At 43.1% G+C, this 17,534-nt stretch overlaps 1 protein-coding gene across 1 annotated transcript; it reads left to right on the top strand.

The window, feature by feature from the left end:
• The first annotated feature begins 2,880 nt into the window (after positions 1 to 2,880).
• Positions 2,881 to 9,785, top strand: kazald3 (Kazal-type serine peptidase inhibitor domain 3). The gene is made up of 4 exons (XM_017682168.2): positions 2,881 to 3,451; positions 7,446 to 7,606; positions 7,914 to 8,061; positions 9,484 to 9,785. The coding sequence occupies exons 1-4, from the start codon at positions 2,944 to 2,946 to the stop codon at positions 9,567 to 9,569; spliced, it is 903 nt and encodes a 300-aa protein (XP_017537657.1). The 5' UTR covers positions 2,881 to 2,943; the 3' UTR covers positions 9,570 to 9,785.
• Positions 9,786 to 17,534: the final 7,749 nt, after the last annotated feature.

Genomic DNA, 17,534 nt, shown 5'->3' with positions numbered 1-17,534 from the left:
TATGACCGACAGGTCAAAACCAGCTCTAAACAAAGTGACCGCTGGGCCCTGATTGGTGCTCTGGCTTTGCGCTTCTTTCGTTTTGACATGTTACGTTTTTATACACACAGAAACCAAAAGGAACCACAGATTTCTCAAAATGTAGGAGGAAAAAGTTGGATATTAGACTCTGAAATGTAGTGGAGTGAAAGGAGAAAGTCGCCCAGAACGGAGAAACTTCAGTACAGATACACCAAAAATACTAAAGTACAGAAACCAATTACATTTACTCAGATACTCAGATACTCAGTTACTCAGTTACTCGGTTACTCAGATACTCGGTTACTCAGATACTCAGTTACTCAGTTACTCAGATACTCAGTTACTCAGATACTCAGTTACTCAGTTACTCAGATACTCAGTTACTCAGATACTCAGTTACTCAGTTACTCAGATACTCAGTTACTCAGATACTCAGTTACTCAGTTACTCAGATACTCAGTTACTCAGTTACTCAGATACTCAGATACTCAGATACTCAGTTACTCAGATACTCAGATACTCAGATACTCAGTTACTCAGATACTCAGTTACTCAGATACTCAGTTACTGTCCACCACTGGCTAACAATAGCATATCACTGTTGTCAGAAAGAAACCTCACACCTCCGTTTTTGACATTTTTCATTTGACTTGTGAAAAATTCTGGTTCCATTGACTTACATTAAAAGTAAAGTGTGTTTTTTCCTTCTGCTGTAAAGTTTCCGTTGTGGAGATACAAGGTTTTTTCCCCAACAGCAATACATTCATTTATTAGCTGTCTAGATACATAATGTGAAAGATAAATCAACCACCTGACTGCATTAATAGCCCAACTAAAGCTGTGCGGATTTAAAAGACGTCATGGTAGACAGGCTCTATATTTAGGAAGGTCACAGGGGTGTCTGACCAGGCTGATCTCCGCCGCTGTGCTTTCATCATTTCTGTTTTCATCTGATTTTCTAAAGTTGAAGCTCACGCTATGAAACTCAAGCCACTTTCAATTAGCCCACATCACGACACAGATAACACGATTCACTCTTTAATGAGCCGAAAACTCGTAAATAAAAGATCAGTTGTCTATTTAAATGATATAAATCAAACAAAGAGCTATACATGAAGTAAAAGCTGAGCGGCTCTTCAGCAAATCGCCTTATGGTTTGGTTCAGATGTAACAGGAGCTTTCAAACACAGGTGTGAGTGCTCTTACCTGCCTCACCTTATTGACCTCATAAAACTCAAAACTGGAAAATAAAGAAAACGCTAATAAAAGAGTCGCACAGGTCCTGGTGCTTTATTATCCAGCTGTTGTTGGCCACAGCTGTGCCATACATAAGCAGAGCTTTCTCTAACAGTTCACTCTAATCCTAAAATATGCCTTCATCATAAAAGTCCTTATATAGGTCCTATATGGACTACAACTGTCTTATAATAGTGTTTAATGTCTTTTAGGGGGCAGTCGTCGGCTGGAGGTTACGGACCTGGCCCTGTGACCGGAAGGTTGCCGGTTCAATCCCCAGTCCTTGAAGAAGACACCCAACCCCCAATTGCTCCCCAGGTGCCATGGATAGGGCTGCCCACTGTTCCAGGCAAGTGTGCTCACTGCCCCCTAGTGTGTGTGTCTGTTCACTAGTGTGTATGTGGTGGATGGGTTAAATGTGGAGGTAGAATTTCCCCATTTGTGGGATTAAAAAAGTACCACTTAATAGGAATTCCACTGATAAAAAAAAAATTATATATATATTTCACACCAAACCGCTCTGAACGAGTCTGTTTAAATGTTAACCATATAATTATGCAATATACATACGTGTATATATATATATATATATATATATATATATATATATATATTACCAAGAATTGTTCACAGTGGTGGTGATAGGAACCGGACATAACTTCTAAAAGCTCCACCGCTACAAAAAATGGTTATGAATTCATTGCCTGATGATTGAGACACTGTTTGATGATAGTTAGAGTGAACAAAACATAGTTTTAAAGCCATTTATTGGGTGTTGTATAGAAAACTGTCCCACTATTTTACCATTATCAACATTGTGTATATGTGTAGGTTCTCTGGTGGTTCTGGATGGTTAATAAAGTGTCTATATCTGTGTTGTAGTCATGGCGACGCCTGGTTCCCATCACCACCACTGTAAAGACGTCCGAACCATTTCACACCAAACCGCTTTGAATGACTGAATTACATCTGAAAAACTCTTAAAATGCCTAAACGGATAACCTCCAGCTCTTTCTGTCTTCTGGTATTCACTGAAAGGCGGGGGGGTAGGTGGCCGGTGGGCTATGTTTTGTTTATTTTGCAAGCCCACAGATGGTGTAAAGATGTAAAGGGCCTGGGGCTGATCTACAGCAGCAGGAGGAGGTGGAGGAGGAGAAGGAGGAGGAGGAGGACGGGGGTGGGAATCTGAGCAGGACAGGCAGAGCTACTGCTTTTCTGTCCGCTCTCATTTCTCCAGGACTGGCTGGAAGTCTGGAAGACACACGAGCGTTTCTGGATGCTTTGAATCTCTGTTTACCTTTTACCATCTCCCTTCGTGAGTTTTTGACGATCTGTCAGAGACGTTTGGATGCCACTGCTCCTTTTTTGAACGATGTAGGATCTCTCAGCTTCTTTGGGTGCCCACGTCTGCTTGGAGATCAGCTTCAGAGCTGGTGGAAAACTGTTTCCAGGCTTCTCTGGAAGGGTCTGAGAGAGGATATTAGGGGTGCAAGCTGGGCAGGTATTTAGAAATGCAGATTAGGTTAGGTAGGATATGCCTAGTGCACTTATAACCGGCTTTTATTCCATGTAAACTGTCTCATTTTATCTTTACAGTGTTTTGCTTACCGTTCTCTGTAAAGTTTTTGAAATGAAAAGCTCTATATAGACATAAACCAGTGTAAAGAGAAAGATTTGTGGTGCACGATGCTGCCGGGGGAGATTATTTTGCCTCTTCTGCTGCTCGGTGTGGGACTTTGCCAAAGTTTCCCACATTACACGTACGATGACATGGACGATGACTTGGCCATGACCTTTGACTACTACAAGGACACGGACGAGGTGGATTACAGAAACGGGAGCGTTTGCGAGGAGTGCATGCCGGAGCTCTGTCACGAGACACGAGGCTGCAGAGCCGGGCTGGTGCGGGACAGCTGTGGATGCTGCTTTGAATGTGGAAACCTTGAGGGTCAGTCATGCGATCTGGGGGACAAGAACGTCCACTACGGAATATGTGGAGAGGGCATGGAGTGTAAGCTGGACCCCATTAATGGAGCGTATGAAGACGAGGGTGTCCACGACGCCCAGTGCGTTTGTGTTACTCAAGAACCGATGTGTGGATCTGATGGCAGGACATACATGAACCTCTGCAAGTACAAAGAAGCAGCGTTCGAGAGTCCTGGACTCAATGTGAGCGACGGCCCGTGCAAGACAGGTAGGAGAAAGAAATAAATGAGTATATTGAATTGTCAAATTTACCACCTAGGCATTCCTGGAAATGCGAATGGGGACAGACGTCCATTCATCACTCTGAGTACCTCACAATAACTCATTTTACATTGACACGTAGCCCCTGAAGAGCAAGGCTTTGGATCTAGAGTTACTTTGGAGTATTTTGGCATAAACATTCTGTGTTTATGCCAACATTATCTTCTGTATTTCATACAGACGTACCTTATTAATTATGTGTCACTTCTGTGGAGCCCACTTTATTTGGATGGATAAAGTTCTTCAAATTATAACGAGCTATCAGGAGATCACGACCAGTGTTAGGGTTAAGACTATGGGTTAAGGTTACACACTTAAAAATGATGGTTCTTCAAGCGTTCTTGAGTAAAGAAACCGGGTCTCTATAGAACCATGAACATTCAAAAAACACTTTCCACGATTAAAGGATGCTTTGCATCGTCAAATGGTTCTTCAGATTGACAGAGAACGTGTTGTATGTGGTTCTATAGAGAAGCTTGTTGAGAAAGGTTCCGCATAGCACCAAAATGGATTCTGTTGTTACGATGTCAGGCTTGTTACAATAGCAGAACCCTATTTGGTGCTGTATTGAATCTTTTCAAAAAGATTCTATATAGAACCATCTACAACACATTCTCCATCAATCTGAACACCCATTTTCTTTATGAAAGAACCCTTGAAGAACCATAATTTTTAAGTCTTTAGGGATATTGTGAGGTTTAATTAAGGTAAATTCAATAAATACAGGGTGATTCGAAAAGATTCAAACGATTTCTCTTGTAAATCGTTACAGATCAGTGCAGTGAGCTGTAAACGGTTTAAATGAGCATAAAGTTTATTATGTAGTTCTACAAGGTCTCAGTCTGAACCTCCTCCAGCTGGACGGATGACATCAACACCACAGTCAAACTCATCCCAGACTGGACTGAGCGTGTCGGGCGTCGCTGCTCTCACGGCTCTTTCAGTGGGATTTCGGAGATCATCCAGTGCTGTGGAACCAGCGCCGAACGCTCTGAGCTGCTGGAGCTTCACTGCTGATGAAAATCCCGCTGCTCAGTTCTGACGGATTCACTCTGATTGACGTGGAGAACGCAGAACGTTCTGCTCAGGGGTCTCAGCTCCTCTCAGACTGAAGGAGCCGGTCAGGAACTCTATGACCCCCTCTTACAATTGGATTGTAATTGGTTCCTCGGTGCCTCACGGTTGTAAGAATATGGTGCTTTGAGATGAGATGCATCTTTCTGAAACTCCCTGTATTTAGGTCCATATGAGTTAAATGCAAAGCAAACATCTACAAAGCACCTACAGAGTCCAAATTAAGTGTTAGCCATTTCCACTGTAAGTTACGAAAGCGTTGTAATGACTGTTGTGTTCCTCTCAGATGTAGCTCATGGTAAAGAGGAGGGAACACGTAGCATGTTATGGAAGAAGGACGGGAAGGACACGAGGAGACAGAAGTTGTGATTTTGGTCAATGCCTTCTTCTTTATTTGCTTCCTCAAAAAGTGTCTGATGAAAGAACAGGACGCGTGTGGAGTTTAGAGATTCGAATAACCACTGATTAAGTATGAACATTGACCTGTATGATCCAACCAACCACAAAGGTGGATGGAAGACAGTGCCAAAGCCAGCCCTGCCTAGACAGGTCTAATCCTCATCAAAATACAGCAGGAGGCACTCGCCCCTTCTCTGATGTGTCTAAACAATAAAACGCTGTGCATGTCTATGTGTGCCCAAACTTGCCTGTCCACACATCACGCTGGAGGGAGAAAAGGGAGAGAGAGAGAAAAAAGAAGACAGGGAGGAACAAATCCGTTTACTGGCTAAATACCATGAAGTAGCAGCTTGACTAAACTACTACAAGAGTCTCAGATAAGCTAAGTGCTTCCTTCCATGACTTCTCACAGGTGAGTCCTTTATTTGCCAAGAACCGTCCCTCAGCAGACAGCGGCAACTCTGGTTGGTGGACCACAGAGCACAGCTAAGCCTCAGCGAAGTCCTCATTGGTCCATCACACACCTGTATAGTAGTTTGGTTGAGTGAAAGAGGAGAGAGAGACAAGACATACACTATATGGCCAAAAGTATTCGCTCGTCTTCCTTCACACGCATATGAACACGAGTGACATCCCATTCTTAATCCATAGGGTTTAATATGATGTCGGCACACCCTTTGCAGCTATAACAGCTTCAGCTCTTCTGGGAAGGCTTTCCACAAGGGTTAGGAGTGTTTATGGGAATTTCTGACCGTTCTTCCAGAAGAGCATTTGTGAGGTCAGACACTGATGTTGGACGAGAAGGCCTGGCTCACAGTCTCCACTCTAATTCATCCCAAAGGTGTTCTATGGGGTTGAGGTCAGGACTCTGTGCAGGCCAGTCAAGTTCTTCCACACCAAACTGGCTCATCCGTGTCTTTATGGACCTGCTTTGTGCACTGGTGTGCAGTCATGTTGGAGCAGGAAGGGGCCGTCCCCAAACTGTTCCCACAAAGTTGGGAGCGTGAAATTGTCCAAAATCTCTTGGTGCTGAAGCTTTAAGAGTTCCTTTCATTGGAACTAAGGGGCCGAGCCCAACTCCTGAAAAACACCCCCACACCATGATCCCCCCTCCACCAAACTTTACACTTTACAATGCAGTCAGACAAGTACCGTCTCCTGGCAACCGCCAAACCCAGACTCGTCCATCGGATTTCCAGACGGAGAAGCGTGATTGGTCACTCCAGAGAACACGTCTCCACTGCTCCAGAGTCCAGTGGCGGCGCTTTACACAACAGGTGGCGTCCGATCACGGTACCACGCTGGAATTCACTGAGCTCCTGAGAGCGACCCATTCTTTCACTAATGTCTGTAGAAGCAGTCTGCAGGCCTAGGGGCTCGGCTTTATACACCTGTGGCCATGGAAGTGACTTGAACACCTGGATTCAGTGATTTGGAAGATGGTTCATAAAAAAGATGGTTCATCAAAGTTAAACAGTTCTCTGTAGAACCATGAACACAGTGCTCTTTGCATGAGCCAGTGGTACTTCAGATCGTGTTGTACATGGTTCTATAAACAACCTTTTTGAAAAGGGCTCTTAATATCATCAAAAAAGGGTTCTTCTGTTGTTCCAAGCTTGATGCTGTAACAAAAACAGAACCCCTTTGGGTGCTATATAGAACCATATATCACACATTCTCTAATCTGAAGAACATTTCACCAGTGCCATGAACTATTCAAGCTTTCAGAGGGTCCTTTGAGTGTTCATGGTCGTATATAGAACCATTGTCTTCACTAAATAACCCTTGAAGAACCATTTTTTTGTGGAGAATATTACAAAGAAAGTACCAAGAGCCTTATTTAGTAAGAACCTGTCTGTTACCTAGATACCAGTTTCAGTCTAGGCTGTGAAAGAAAGCATGGACCCGTACTGTGGTTCTCCTGGGTGCAGTTTAGTTGAACTGTTTGAGAACGTATCACTGCATTACCCCATGTTCTACATCTAACATCCTTAATGTATTCCACACTGAGTGCTCCACCAGATCTTTCTCCTGGCAGACTTTTCCCAGTCGCTGGTGTCTCTCCCAGATCCTCCCTCTGTCTGATCCCAGTGCCTCTGTTTAATCTCTCTCGTAAACGAGTGCTACTTGTATCCTAACTGCACTCAAATGAACTGAATTCAAGTTTAAACCGACTAAACGAGGAAAAGAGCCGAGGCAGAATTTCTTGGCTCTTGCTGGCTTCTTTGCGTCCTTGCTCAGAGGTCTACGAGTTGTCTAGTGGATGTTTTCCCTCTCAAATCTTTTAACTGCCTGTACTTGGGACTTTTGGAGTTCCTGCAGCCTGTAATTTTCCCACTGGCTTTCGGGAGGAGATTTACGGCCCCCGAGCAGCTGCAGCAGTCAGACTTACATGCGTGGTGGTGCTGCTTTTCTGAGAGGAAATGGCCTCTGAACACGATCCCTTGTCTGATCTCTCGCTCCTTTAGTTCCTATCATAAAGGTCCCGCCGCGTGACCTGGTGAACGTGAGCGGCAGCAGTGTGGTGTTTCTCTGTGAGGTGTTTGCCTTTCCCATGGCCCTCGTGGAGTGGAGGAAGGATGGGAAGGATGTCATTTTACCTGGAGATGATCCTCATATATCTGTCCAGGTAAATATGCTGTTACATGTGGCGTCATGGGTTTGTGTCTTATTATGTTACAGTATTATTATTATTATTATTATTATTATTATTAAGTAAATATGTACACAGTCATATATGTACACAGACAGTCATATGCAAAAGTTTGTGCACCCCTGGTCAAATACACAATATCTATCTATCTATCTATCTATCTATCTATCTATCTATCTATCTGTCTGTCTATCTATCTATCTATCTATCTATCTATCTATCTATCTATCTATCTATCTATCTGTCTATCCGTCTGTCTGTCTGTCCGCCCGTCTGTCTGTAGTCCAGAGGAGGCCCTCAGAAGTATGAGCTCTCGAGTTGGCTGCAGATTGAAGAAACTACCCGGGCGGATTCGGGTACCTACAGATGCACCGGGAGGAATGAAGTCGGTGACGTCTCGGCTGCCGCTGTGTTGGGGATTTTGCCACCAGGTAACAAACTGTGTAACTCTGTAACTCCATATTTGAAAGTACTCCGTTTCTTTACAGGGAGTGAACACTTCACAATAAATAGGCCAATAGAAAGGATCCGAAAAAATGCTGTAACCTTAATGTTAAGGTGGCAAAACCATAAGAACCGACAGTCAAGTCCTCTGTTTAGTGAAGCGGAGAACACGTAGAAATGAACACACTAAGCCTTTGCGCTGTGCTGTATATCATATAGTCCAAGGAAACTGTTTACAGCTGTTCATTTCCATTTACAGCGTTTAGCAGACGCTCTTATCCAGAGCGACTTGACTAGAAGCGCTTTGTCTGTTTATCTGAGCAGTATGTTTGCTTTTAACATTAGAATCAACGCAAACACAATATAAACGATAAATACACAATAAAAAAAGGACTTAATGTTTCAATTTAAAAATAAGCCACATATTCACCATAAAATTAAGAGTTATTATAATAACAATAATCTATGGTTTATATTCTCTTAACGTATTACTTGCAGTTCAGTGAACTCACAGTTTACCAGGTTACCTCCTTTTTTTTAGGTAAAACATTAATAACTTTACCATTGTTACCTCCTTTTTTTTAGGTAAAACATTAATAACTTTACCATTGTCCCATACTGGACTTTCCTGAGGACAGATTTGGAAATACAAACAGAACATTTGCAATGATTGTACCGTTAGTAATTAAATAGACAGAAGGTGCGCGTCATCTCGACCAGATGAGGAACTCCAGGTCTAAGCTGGTTTTCCCTGCTGCAAAAATGATGGGATTTTCCAAATCTGAAGCGATTTTATACGTTTATGTTACTGAGTCCTTTGAGTTACAAGGTTGGAGTCAAAATATGTTATTTACCACTGTGCACTGATCTGACATCATAAAACCAGCAACCAAAGTCACCCAAACAAACTGCGAAGCTTTGCCCAGAGTGCAAACATTATAAGGGAACATGTACATGTGGCTCTCTGCATGGTGAAAGGGTTCTTGACTGATGGAGAATGTGTTGAACATGGTTCTATAGAGCACCTGTTATTACAACGTCACTATAGCACAACCTTTTAAATGATTTTACGCCGCAGAGAACCAATTAAACACTAACGTGGACACAGAATCACGCATCGAGAATCATGAGTCGAGGTCTTACTGTCCAGATATTTCGCTTCACACGTCTTCTTCTCCGACTTTTGCGCAGTACTATATCGTCAAAACATGCATCCCCGTTTCTGTCCAGCTCAACTTTTCTACATCTTTTAAGCTCAGAAGAAATTTCATTATAAATGGCCCAATAAAAATGCCCCAAAATCACTTTCAATAACACCTCTTTTCTTCAGAAACCTTAGTGCTTTTCTTTTGGGCAGCGATGATACACATTTACCTGACACTGATCTCATAAATGTTGTTTTTCCTCAGACGAGATGTCTGCCTATATGGCAGAAAACATCAAAGACTTGGCCGGATACGATCCAATGAGATACTACGACGGAGACTACTACTGACTCACTTCACATCCAGAAAAAGAAAAACACAAATAAACATCACAGTCGATCTGAAATGGCATCTCAGCGAGAGACTTTGTGTCTGTAAGTCTGTAAAAACATCTCCTGACTGGGGAACGTTGGTGGAACATTGGGGGAACCTTTCAGCCGGTGTGAAATCCCTTGGCACAATCCACTGAGGAGAAACAAAAACACACAGAGACCCCAAGGAGGCAAAGGTGGAGAAGAAGGGTTGGGCGGGGGGGTGGGTGGGGGCGCTGGGGGGGTACTGGGGGTCACCCTGCTGGGACTGGAGCAGCTAGCAGCTTGGAGGTTTTATTAGGAAACGAGTGAATGTCTCTTTTGTTTTTAACGTCCCCTTGTGACCAACTGTGCGAAGAACACTGCCAAACTCCGACATTCCAAGCAGAAAAGTGTCACGGTCAGTGCGAGGCTTTGTCCGGACTGTCCTGCCCACTGCAGCTCTTTCCGCAGCCTCTATTTTGGTTTCGCCTTTGAGTGCCAAGTTGTAACATATCCCTTCCCGTCTTCTTGAGTGGAAAGCATCGGCGTCTATGTTTATATATTTTTCCATATGTGGCAATATGTGTGCGCGGCTGCGAGTCCGATGGTTTTGCAGGGGTCCACAGCTGTTTTTCCTTAAGACCTTCTGTCTAAAGGCCTCAGCGCAGACTTCCTATTCTCCTTTTCATGCCTTCAAGGTGCGGAGCCTCATCTCCTTTAATAAAAAAACATGAGTCACTGTGACCGAGACACTAACATAGCAATCTTACCACCCTATAATTTTTCCTCTCTTTAATTGCCTGGTTCGGTCCTCACTCCTGAAGGCTGTGGATACGCAGCACAGCATCGCTCAGTTCGTCCATTCATGTTTTCAGATGGAATATTTATAATAACAGGTATGCTGTGTAATGTGTAGGTTAGTTTTTGAATATCAGAGTACGCAGATTTCTAGACGGAGTCTATGAATGTAGAAAGCTGAGCTGTGCTTAAATCAGTTATTTGGAGCAGTAAATGACTTTGACCAGGTACTTTTATGCGGTGCCATGCTTTTAAACACACTAGACTAAATAAAAGATCAGTAATCAAATCCGTCCTCTGGGTCCATCCATACGCCTTTCCGCAGAACATTCAACTGTTAAAGTAATTAGACCTGAGCCAAGTGTAAAACGCTCCACAGTAGGAGCCTAGTGGAAGGGCCTGGTCCTGTTTAGCCTTAAACAGGAGTGATTCAGCATTAGGGCTGATATATTATACGCTGACGCAGTAATAAAGCACTGATCCTTCTTGAGCACATGCTCTGTTCTTACAGGTGTTTGAGTGTTCTCCTCTCCAACACAGTTTTTATAAGATACGCTTATATACGCTCCTGTCCAAAAATGAGAAATTTAACCATCGCTACATCTGATATAAACACGAGTCTAGCCAGGCATTCCGATTACAGATTCAGACTGAGGTGTTTATTCTCACTCTACTCAACACTCTGATGGAAAATCTCCGTTTACATGCTCACTACAAGTAATCCGATCCAAAATGACACGCGTGTGTGGAGAACAGCTTAGTGTAGACGTTACCATGACAACCAGCATCCCGTGAGGTCCAGTCAGAGTGAGATGAGCAGCAGTGAGCAGTGATTGTGTTTTTAACTGCTTTAAAATGACGTCAGACTCAGGAAAACGTCCTTCACACGTCCTTATTAAAGAAGGCCGAGAGGAAGACGTCGTGCTCTGAGACGCATAAGCTGGACGTCCGTCCCACCGCCGTCTTTTAAAGATCAGAGCATGAACTTCGTCTCCTCTGCAGACCAGTTTCTGCTCCGCCGTGTTGAACGGGATAAACTCTCACTGTGACGCGACGCACAAGCAGAACGGACTTAAACTTTCCGATTGGGAATGTAATCGGATACAGGAGTTTACACGGATATTATTCTCCTATTTAACTGATTATTTACAGGATTATCCACCTCGATCAATCAGATAGAAACTGTATTCTGAATGGCCTCAATTGGACTTGTCTATTCTATACATGTATACATGGACATATTCTATTGCAATTGAGCTATTAGTCATATTATTAACAGATTATTAGGCTGCATGTAAATGCATGTAAATAATAGTTTACTTAGGCCAAAGTCCTTTTAGGAAAGTATGTTCACTTGATGGTCATCTTGGCATGTCGATGGGCATTTATTTCCAACCATTTAAGACCAGAGTCCTCTCTCTTTGAATGAGGGGAAAACAAAATACTAAACGGAAGGTCAAATTACCGTTTCAAAAACAGATTTGAAATCATGAACAAAATCTGACAGGACCTGAGCTTATAAAGAGTGTGCAGCGTTTGGCTCAGCAATGCAAAAACAGAAAAATCTTTTGGAGTTGTTCTGGCTCCTGCACTTGTGAAGATTTCCACAATAGCTAGGTGGGAGGGGCCTTTCCCCACTAGCTCCATGATATCGTCGACCCTTCTTGGTGACTTAACCATCAAGCTGATTGGCTCTTTTTATGGAAAGGCAGGACTTTCTTCATAAATGGATGCAATGGTGAGTGTCAGGAGCTTCCCCATTCATGTTGAACCAGTGACGGGTCTCTTCATTGATAACTTCATTGATAATTGATCCTATTTGGGCTGGATTAGTTTTATCAGGGGAGGCGCAGTCATGATTTTAATCCAGTGTGAATCTGCCATGTCTGTAGTTTTTACACGTCTCTTAGGTAATAATTCCAATGTGAATTGCCATCTATAAATTTTCAACTCAGAGTCTCCTTAGTAGCAGTAGTCCTGTTCAAGTTGACACCAAAGTTATGCCACGACAAAATTGGTTCATAGAAAACACCTAGATTTGTTCCTTTTTTGTGGCCTGAAGACAAGCAGCTAAATGGAGCTTGATTTGACCCAATGTGTGTTGTCAGTGTTCAAAAGTGTGCCACCTGAGGTCAACACCTGCATGATGAGGGTTCGATCCAGGCTATTTGGTGTAATTTTGGATAATTACACAGATGATTTAACCTGTTTGAACTGGCCCGTCAAAATTATGCACATTACATTACTGGACCTCCTCTGGTAAAGCTGATTTTACAGTTGGGTAATGAGACACAGCCTGGTGGGTAAAGCAGATTTACTCTTTACATATAAACATTTACTCAAAGAAACCATGAATATGTGATGATCCTTATAAAGCTGTCTCATTTAGTTTGAGACTCCTGCTCTAGAGTGAGATTTTCTGCTTTAGGGACCAGGACACCACCCGTCTGATGGCATATCATGAAGATTTGAGGAACTTTAAAGTGATGACAGCTGCAGGAGAAAGTCAGATAGCTAATGCTACTGCTAGGAAGCTGAACATCTCATCGCAACTGTAGAAAACTGTAGTCTTATTATTTTTCCAAACTCAGGGACACAGTTTCTAGGTATCCAGCGACCTTGCTACTTTTACCAAATCCTTTCTGTCATCATTCTCTCCACATGAAGAGAACAACAAGCTAAAAGGTAAAGTTAGCAAGGTATCGACATGATATGATACGATACACTTGTTGTGCATCACAGCGGCTCGAGGGAATTTATTGATAAAACGTATCCTTGAGTCATCAGTAATAAAAGCTTTGCAGCAATTATTAAATTAGAAATGATTCAAATAGAGTATAGAGTCATTGTAACTAAGGCCGACAGCCTTAGGTAGGAAAGTTAGGCCTAATGCTTTCAGGCATATCCCGTGTCTAAATTTAGACCGGCCCGAAGCATGTGTCATAAAATCAATAACGTGTGGCACAATATTATCAATAATATTATATTATTTTTATTATATTAATAATACCAATAATAACGCTGGCACAATTTCCCACAGTAAACAATACACAGGCATGCACACACAAAAACTGGAGCCCTGTGTGAACTTTCACCCCTGTGGTATTTTTTTAACGCATTTCTAAATTGGCGACTGGTGCGAAACCGAGTAAAAAGCGGAAAGTTGATAACGAGGAAAGTTGATAACGAGGACCGCCGTTTCCAGGACAAGTGGAAGTCGGAGTACTTTTTCACTGACACACGAAACAACTGTGTCTGCTTAATTTGCCACGAGACTGTGAGGCACTACCAGACGGAACATGCTAACTACGACAAGCTAACGGCACCGAAAAACTGAAGCAACTGGAAGCTGCTTTGATAGCACAGTAGAGTTTTTTCACAAGAGGCCGTGACTCAAATGAAAATTCCACAAAGGCGAGTTACGAGGTCCCTCTCGTCCACTTTTACCGCCAGCTGGACAAAGACACGTTCCAAGAGATTCGGACATTTGCGAAGAAAATGCTGAGCTTGTTTGGCTCGACAAACTACTGCGAGGAGACGTTCTCGGTTATGAACATTAACAAGAACCGCGTGAGGACAAGACTGAATGACTCTCACCTGCCCGACATCTTGCACATCAAAACCAGACCTGGCCTGTTTACTGCAGTCGAAACACCAATATCCCCCTTCTCATTAATACAGCAATAACAATAATAAAACAAGCTCAATACATGTAATAAAAATTCATTCAACTCTCGTAAAATCGTTCATTTGTATTTCATTTATTATTATTTTAATCTTTAACTATCCTGGGAATGCAGTTGACAATAGATTCTCATTTGCAATATCAACCTATCTGCTAAGGATATAGTTACATATTTACAAGTTAATTTACAACGGCAAAGGTTCGAGGAATGTCAGTCCGAATGGTTTTCAATTTTCATCTTTGATCTTTCATCTTCGTTTGGACACCCCTGAGCTAAAGCTTAAAGCAGAGCAAAGCAAGTCAGCGTTTTCATTTCTATTCTATTTTTTAGCCTAAACTAGCACATCAGCGCACACTGAGACAGATTTACAGCCAAGATTGGCCCCCAAAGTGGTTAAGGTTTTGTTGAAAGGACAAAATGTCTCTTCTGAACATTTGGGTTGCTGACCTCTGATATCGGCCGTTTTGAAGCCTTCCTCTGATCATATCAGTCTAAACAATCTCGTCTTTAATTTCCCCGGAAAACTCTGAATTACTCAGATTAACTAGATAACTCTGATTATTGATTAATCTACGGCACGTAGCAGACGCAATCAATACGACTATTCCATAAAAGTGTTGCATCTATATGTAAACTAAGATAGTTAATTTCCTAATTAGCTTTATAGGAATCAGGAGAGATTAAAAATAACCTCCTCTGTCTTCTTTGCATTAATAATGAGAGCATTCTAGATATCTGGCTACTTAGACACATCACCTCCGCTTGGATTCTTTCCTCTGGCTGCAAAGATGAAAAAATGTGCTAAGCAATGACAGAATCACAATCACAGCAGCTGAGGAAGGAGGTACATCAATGCCAGCCTGTATTTAGTGGTCTGTAGACCTGTGGCTTGGCCAGCAGTCATGACTGGCTGAGTCCACTGGGATTCCCAATGGTCGTATGATGTATGTGCATTATGAATGCTATACCTCTTGTCACTGGGGTGGGACCCTCAAGGCTCCATCTCAGTGCCTTTAGTCAGGGAACATAACTGAACCATAATCCACTGAGATGATCTGTTCTAAGATGGACTGACTCCACACACCCCGCCTCGCCTCGCCTCCAGGCTTTAACTCTACTGCTCTGTTTTAAAGCATTCAGTTATGAAAAGGAACAAACACCAACTTTTCACCTGGAGGAACTGATTTAAGCTCCACAATCAGACCTTAGAAACACTGTAGAACCTTTGAGGGAACGTTTACACTGTTTGTACCTTGATGGACAAAAAATGTGCCTGAACAGAACCTTCATTTCTAACAGTGTGAGCACTGTAGTGAGAGAACAGCAGTGAATGAAAACATGATATATGATCGTGAAACTGACTGAGACACATAACCTACTACACTATAGCTCCGGGCTGGAATGCCTCTACGATTCCATGTGTTGCCAGACTGTGTTTAGTATCCCACAGATGGTGGTATCTACAGTATTTGTTTTTCCTTAGTATTTTACTTGCCTCTATGGAGTCAGTTTCATTCCTTTCCAGTTTCCTTTGGGCTTGTATGGAAAACGGGAGAAATAATTAGGGGATTGTGCGAGAGCCGAGAGGCAGGAGCTGGGGCTCCCCCGCTTTCCTCAAGCATCCACTAATATCCTGTGCAATGAAAACACATTACTGGCCCAGAGAAGCGAAAGACAGTGAGAGGCGAGGACTTCAGTTCACCTTCACAAACGTGCTAGAAAGATTACAGCGAGTTTGAAGCCGCTGACACTGAAATGAACATCCCCCTTCAAACATAAAGGCCTGAAGAAAGCTGGGCGCGAGAGAGGGCTGGGAATTCACTACCTGGGGTTCTGCTTGGAAGTCGCATTCCATAGGAGCAAAAGCAGGAGAAAAGAAGTTGGGCACTCAGGTTTCCTGCAGTGTTTCTGCACGGCTCATGCTGCCACATGGAAGCCATTGGGAAATGCCTCCCCACTCTCCAAGGCAAATGCCTCTGATTTAAATAAAGAAAACCAGTTCCAGACCCTTTGGACGCACAAAAGGGTTTTGTATGTCTTTATTTCTTTCATAGGACAGATAATATCCGTAAATGAGAGTCCAGCAAGAAAACCCTAATGCTCTAACGTAAAGCGATTACAGTGAACGCTCGGAAATTCCGACAAACCTCAACATATGAACGTAGAGAACTGTCTGAAAGTCATCCAAAGTACCCGGCTGATTTATAATGCTGAGAGACTGTTGCTCTATGGTGCGCGGTCGGGTTTGTGACAGACTCTTTGTCCACACTGAACAAACAAACAACAACAAAAAAAATCTGCTTTTGATTTTTGCAAACGTTCGGCAAAGAAATGGGACGTTGTGCATGCCATGCCAGTGAGATGGGCCCTGACTAAAACCTCAGAAGGACAGATGACGAGTCTCAGATTGACTTAGGAAACTTTAATTCCCACCTCCACTTCACGCATAAAGAAGCAGGCTTGGAATGTGTCAGCAGAAAACAGACATAAAGCTTGAGTGCTTAAGGCACAGCTTACTCAAACATGAACGTGTGAATTATGTATTACTGAACTTAGTTAAAACCGCTAATCCTAATACTCAGTTCTGTGATACACGGGGACATGGATTCGGTACTGCCCTGCAGATTTCAACAGAGGGCGCAACAAGCGCCCTGAGTGACAAAACTGAGTCATTAACTGAACCAGAGCCGGTTCATGGGGAGTCTGACCTCTTCTTATTTCTCCCGTTATATCAAAAACAGGGCCGCAGAACTGGAAAGGGCGCCCACGGGTGAGTCCTGAATGAATGGGAGCGAAATGGCTAAAATTAAAAGTAGTTAAAATAGTTTCTAATCACTCGCCCAGAACTTACATTTAGAAGGTAGAAGGATGTATTTAGTGCTTTAGTGCTACACACTCAGAAAAAAGGTACGACACTAACAGAGGGGGCTGGATAGCTAGTACTAGTCCAGAGAGTAGCTAACAGAGGGGGCTGGATAGCCAGTACTAGTCCAGAGAGTAGCTAACAGAGGGGGCTGGATAGCTAGTACTAGTCCAGAGAGTAGGTAACAGAGGGGGCTGGATAGCTAGTACTAGTCCAGAGAGTAGCTAACAGAGGGGGCTGGATAGCTAGTACTAGTCCAGAGAGTAGCTAACAGAGGGGGCTGGATAGCTAGTACTAGTCCAGAGAGTAGCTAACAGAGGGGGCTGGATAGCCAGTACTAGTCCAGAGAGTAGCTAACAGAGGGGGCTGGATAGCTAGTACTAGTCCAGAGAGTAGGTAACAGAGGGGGCTGGATAGCTAGAACTAGTCCAGAGAGTAGGTAACAGAGGGGGCTGGATAGCTAGAACTAGTCCAGAGAGTAGGTAACAGAGGGGGCTGGATAGCTAGTACTAGTCCAGAGAGTAGGTAACAGAGGGGGCTGGATAGCTAGTACTAGTCCAGAGAGTAGGTAACAGAGGGGGCTGGATAGCTAGTACTAGTCCAGAGAGTAGGTAA

This window comes from Pygocentrus nattereri, chromosome 29 (genome assembly GCF_015220715.1).
Source record: "Pygocentrus nattereri isolate fPygNat1 chromosome 29, fPygNat1.pri, whole genome shotgun sequence".
In the NCBI taxonomy this organism is placed as follows: Eukaryota; Metazoa; Chordata; class Actinopteri; order Characiformes; family Serrasalmidae; genus Pygocentrus; species Pygocentrus nattereri.
This window is presented reverse-complemented; position numbering and strand designations above follow the sequence as displayed.

What these genes read in the sequence shown, in the direction of transcription:
- kazald3 (XM_017682168.2), top strand. Translation starts at nt 2,944, where the DNA reads ATGCTGCCGGGGGAGATTATTTTGCCTCTTCTGCTGCTCGGTGTGGGA. An exon ending in CGACGGCCCGTGCAAGACAG is followed by an intron (nt 3,452 to 7,445) that starts GTAGGAGAAAGA and finishes TCGCTCCTTTAG; the next exon opens with TTCCTATCATAAAGGTCCCG. An exon ending in GTTGGGGATTTTGCCACCAG is followed by an intron (nt 8,062 to 9,483) that starts GTAACAAACTGT and finishes GTTTTTCCTCAG; the next exon opens with ACGAGATGTCTGCCTATATG.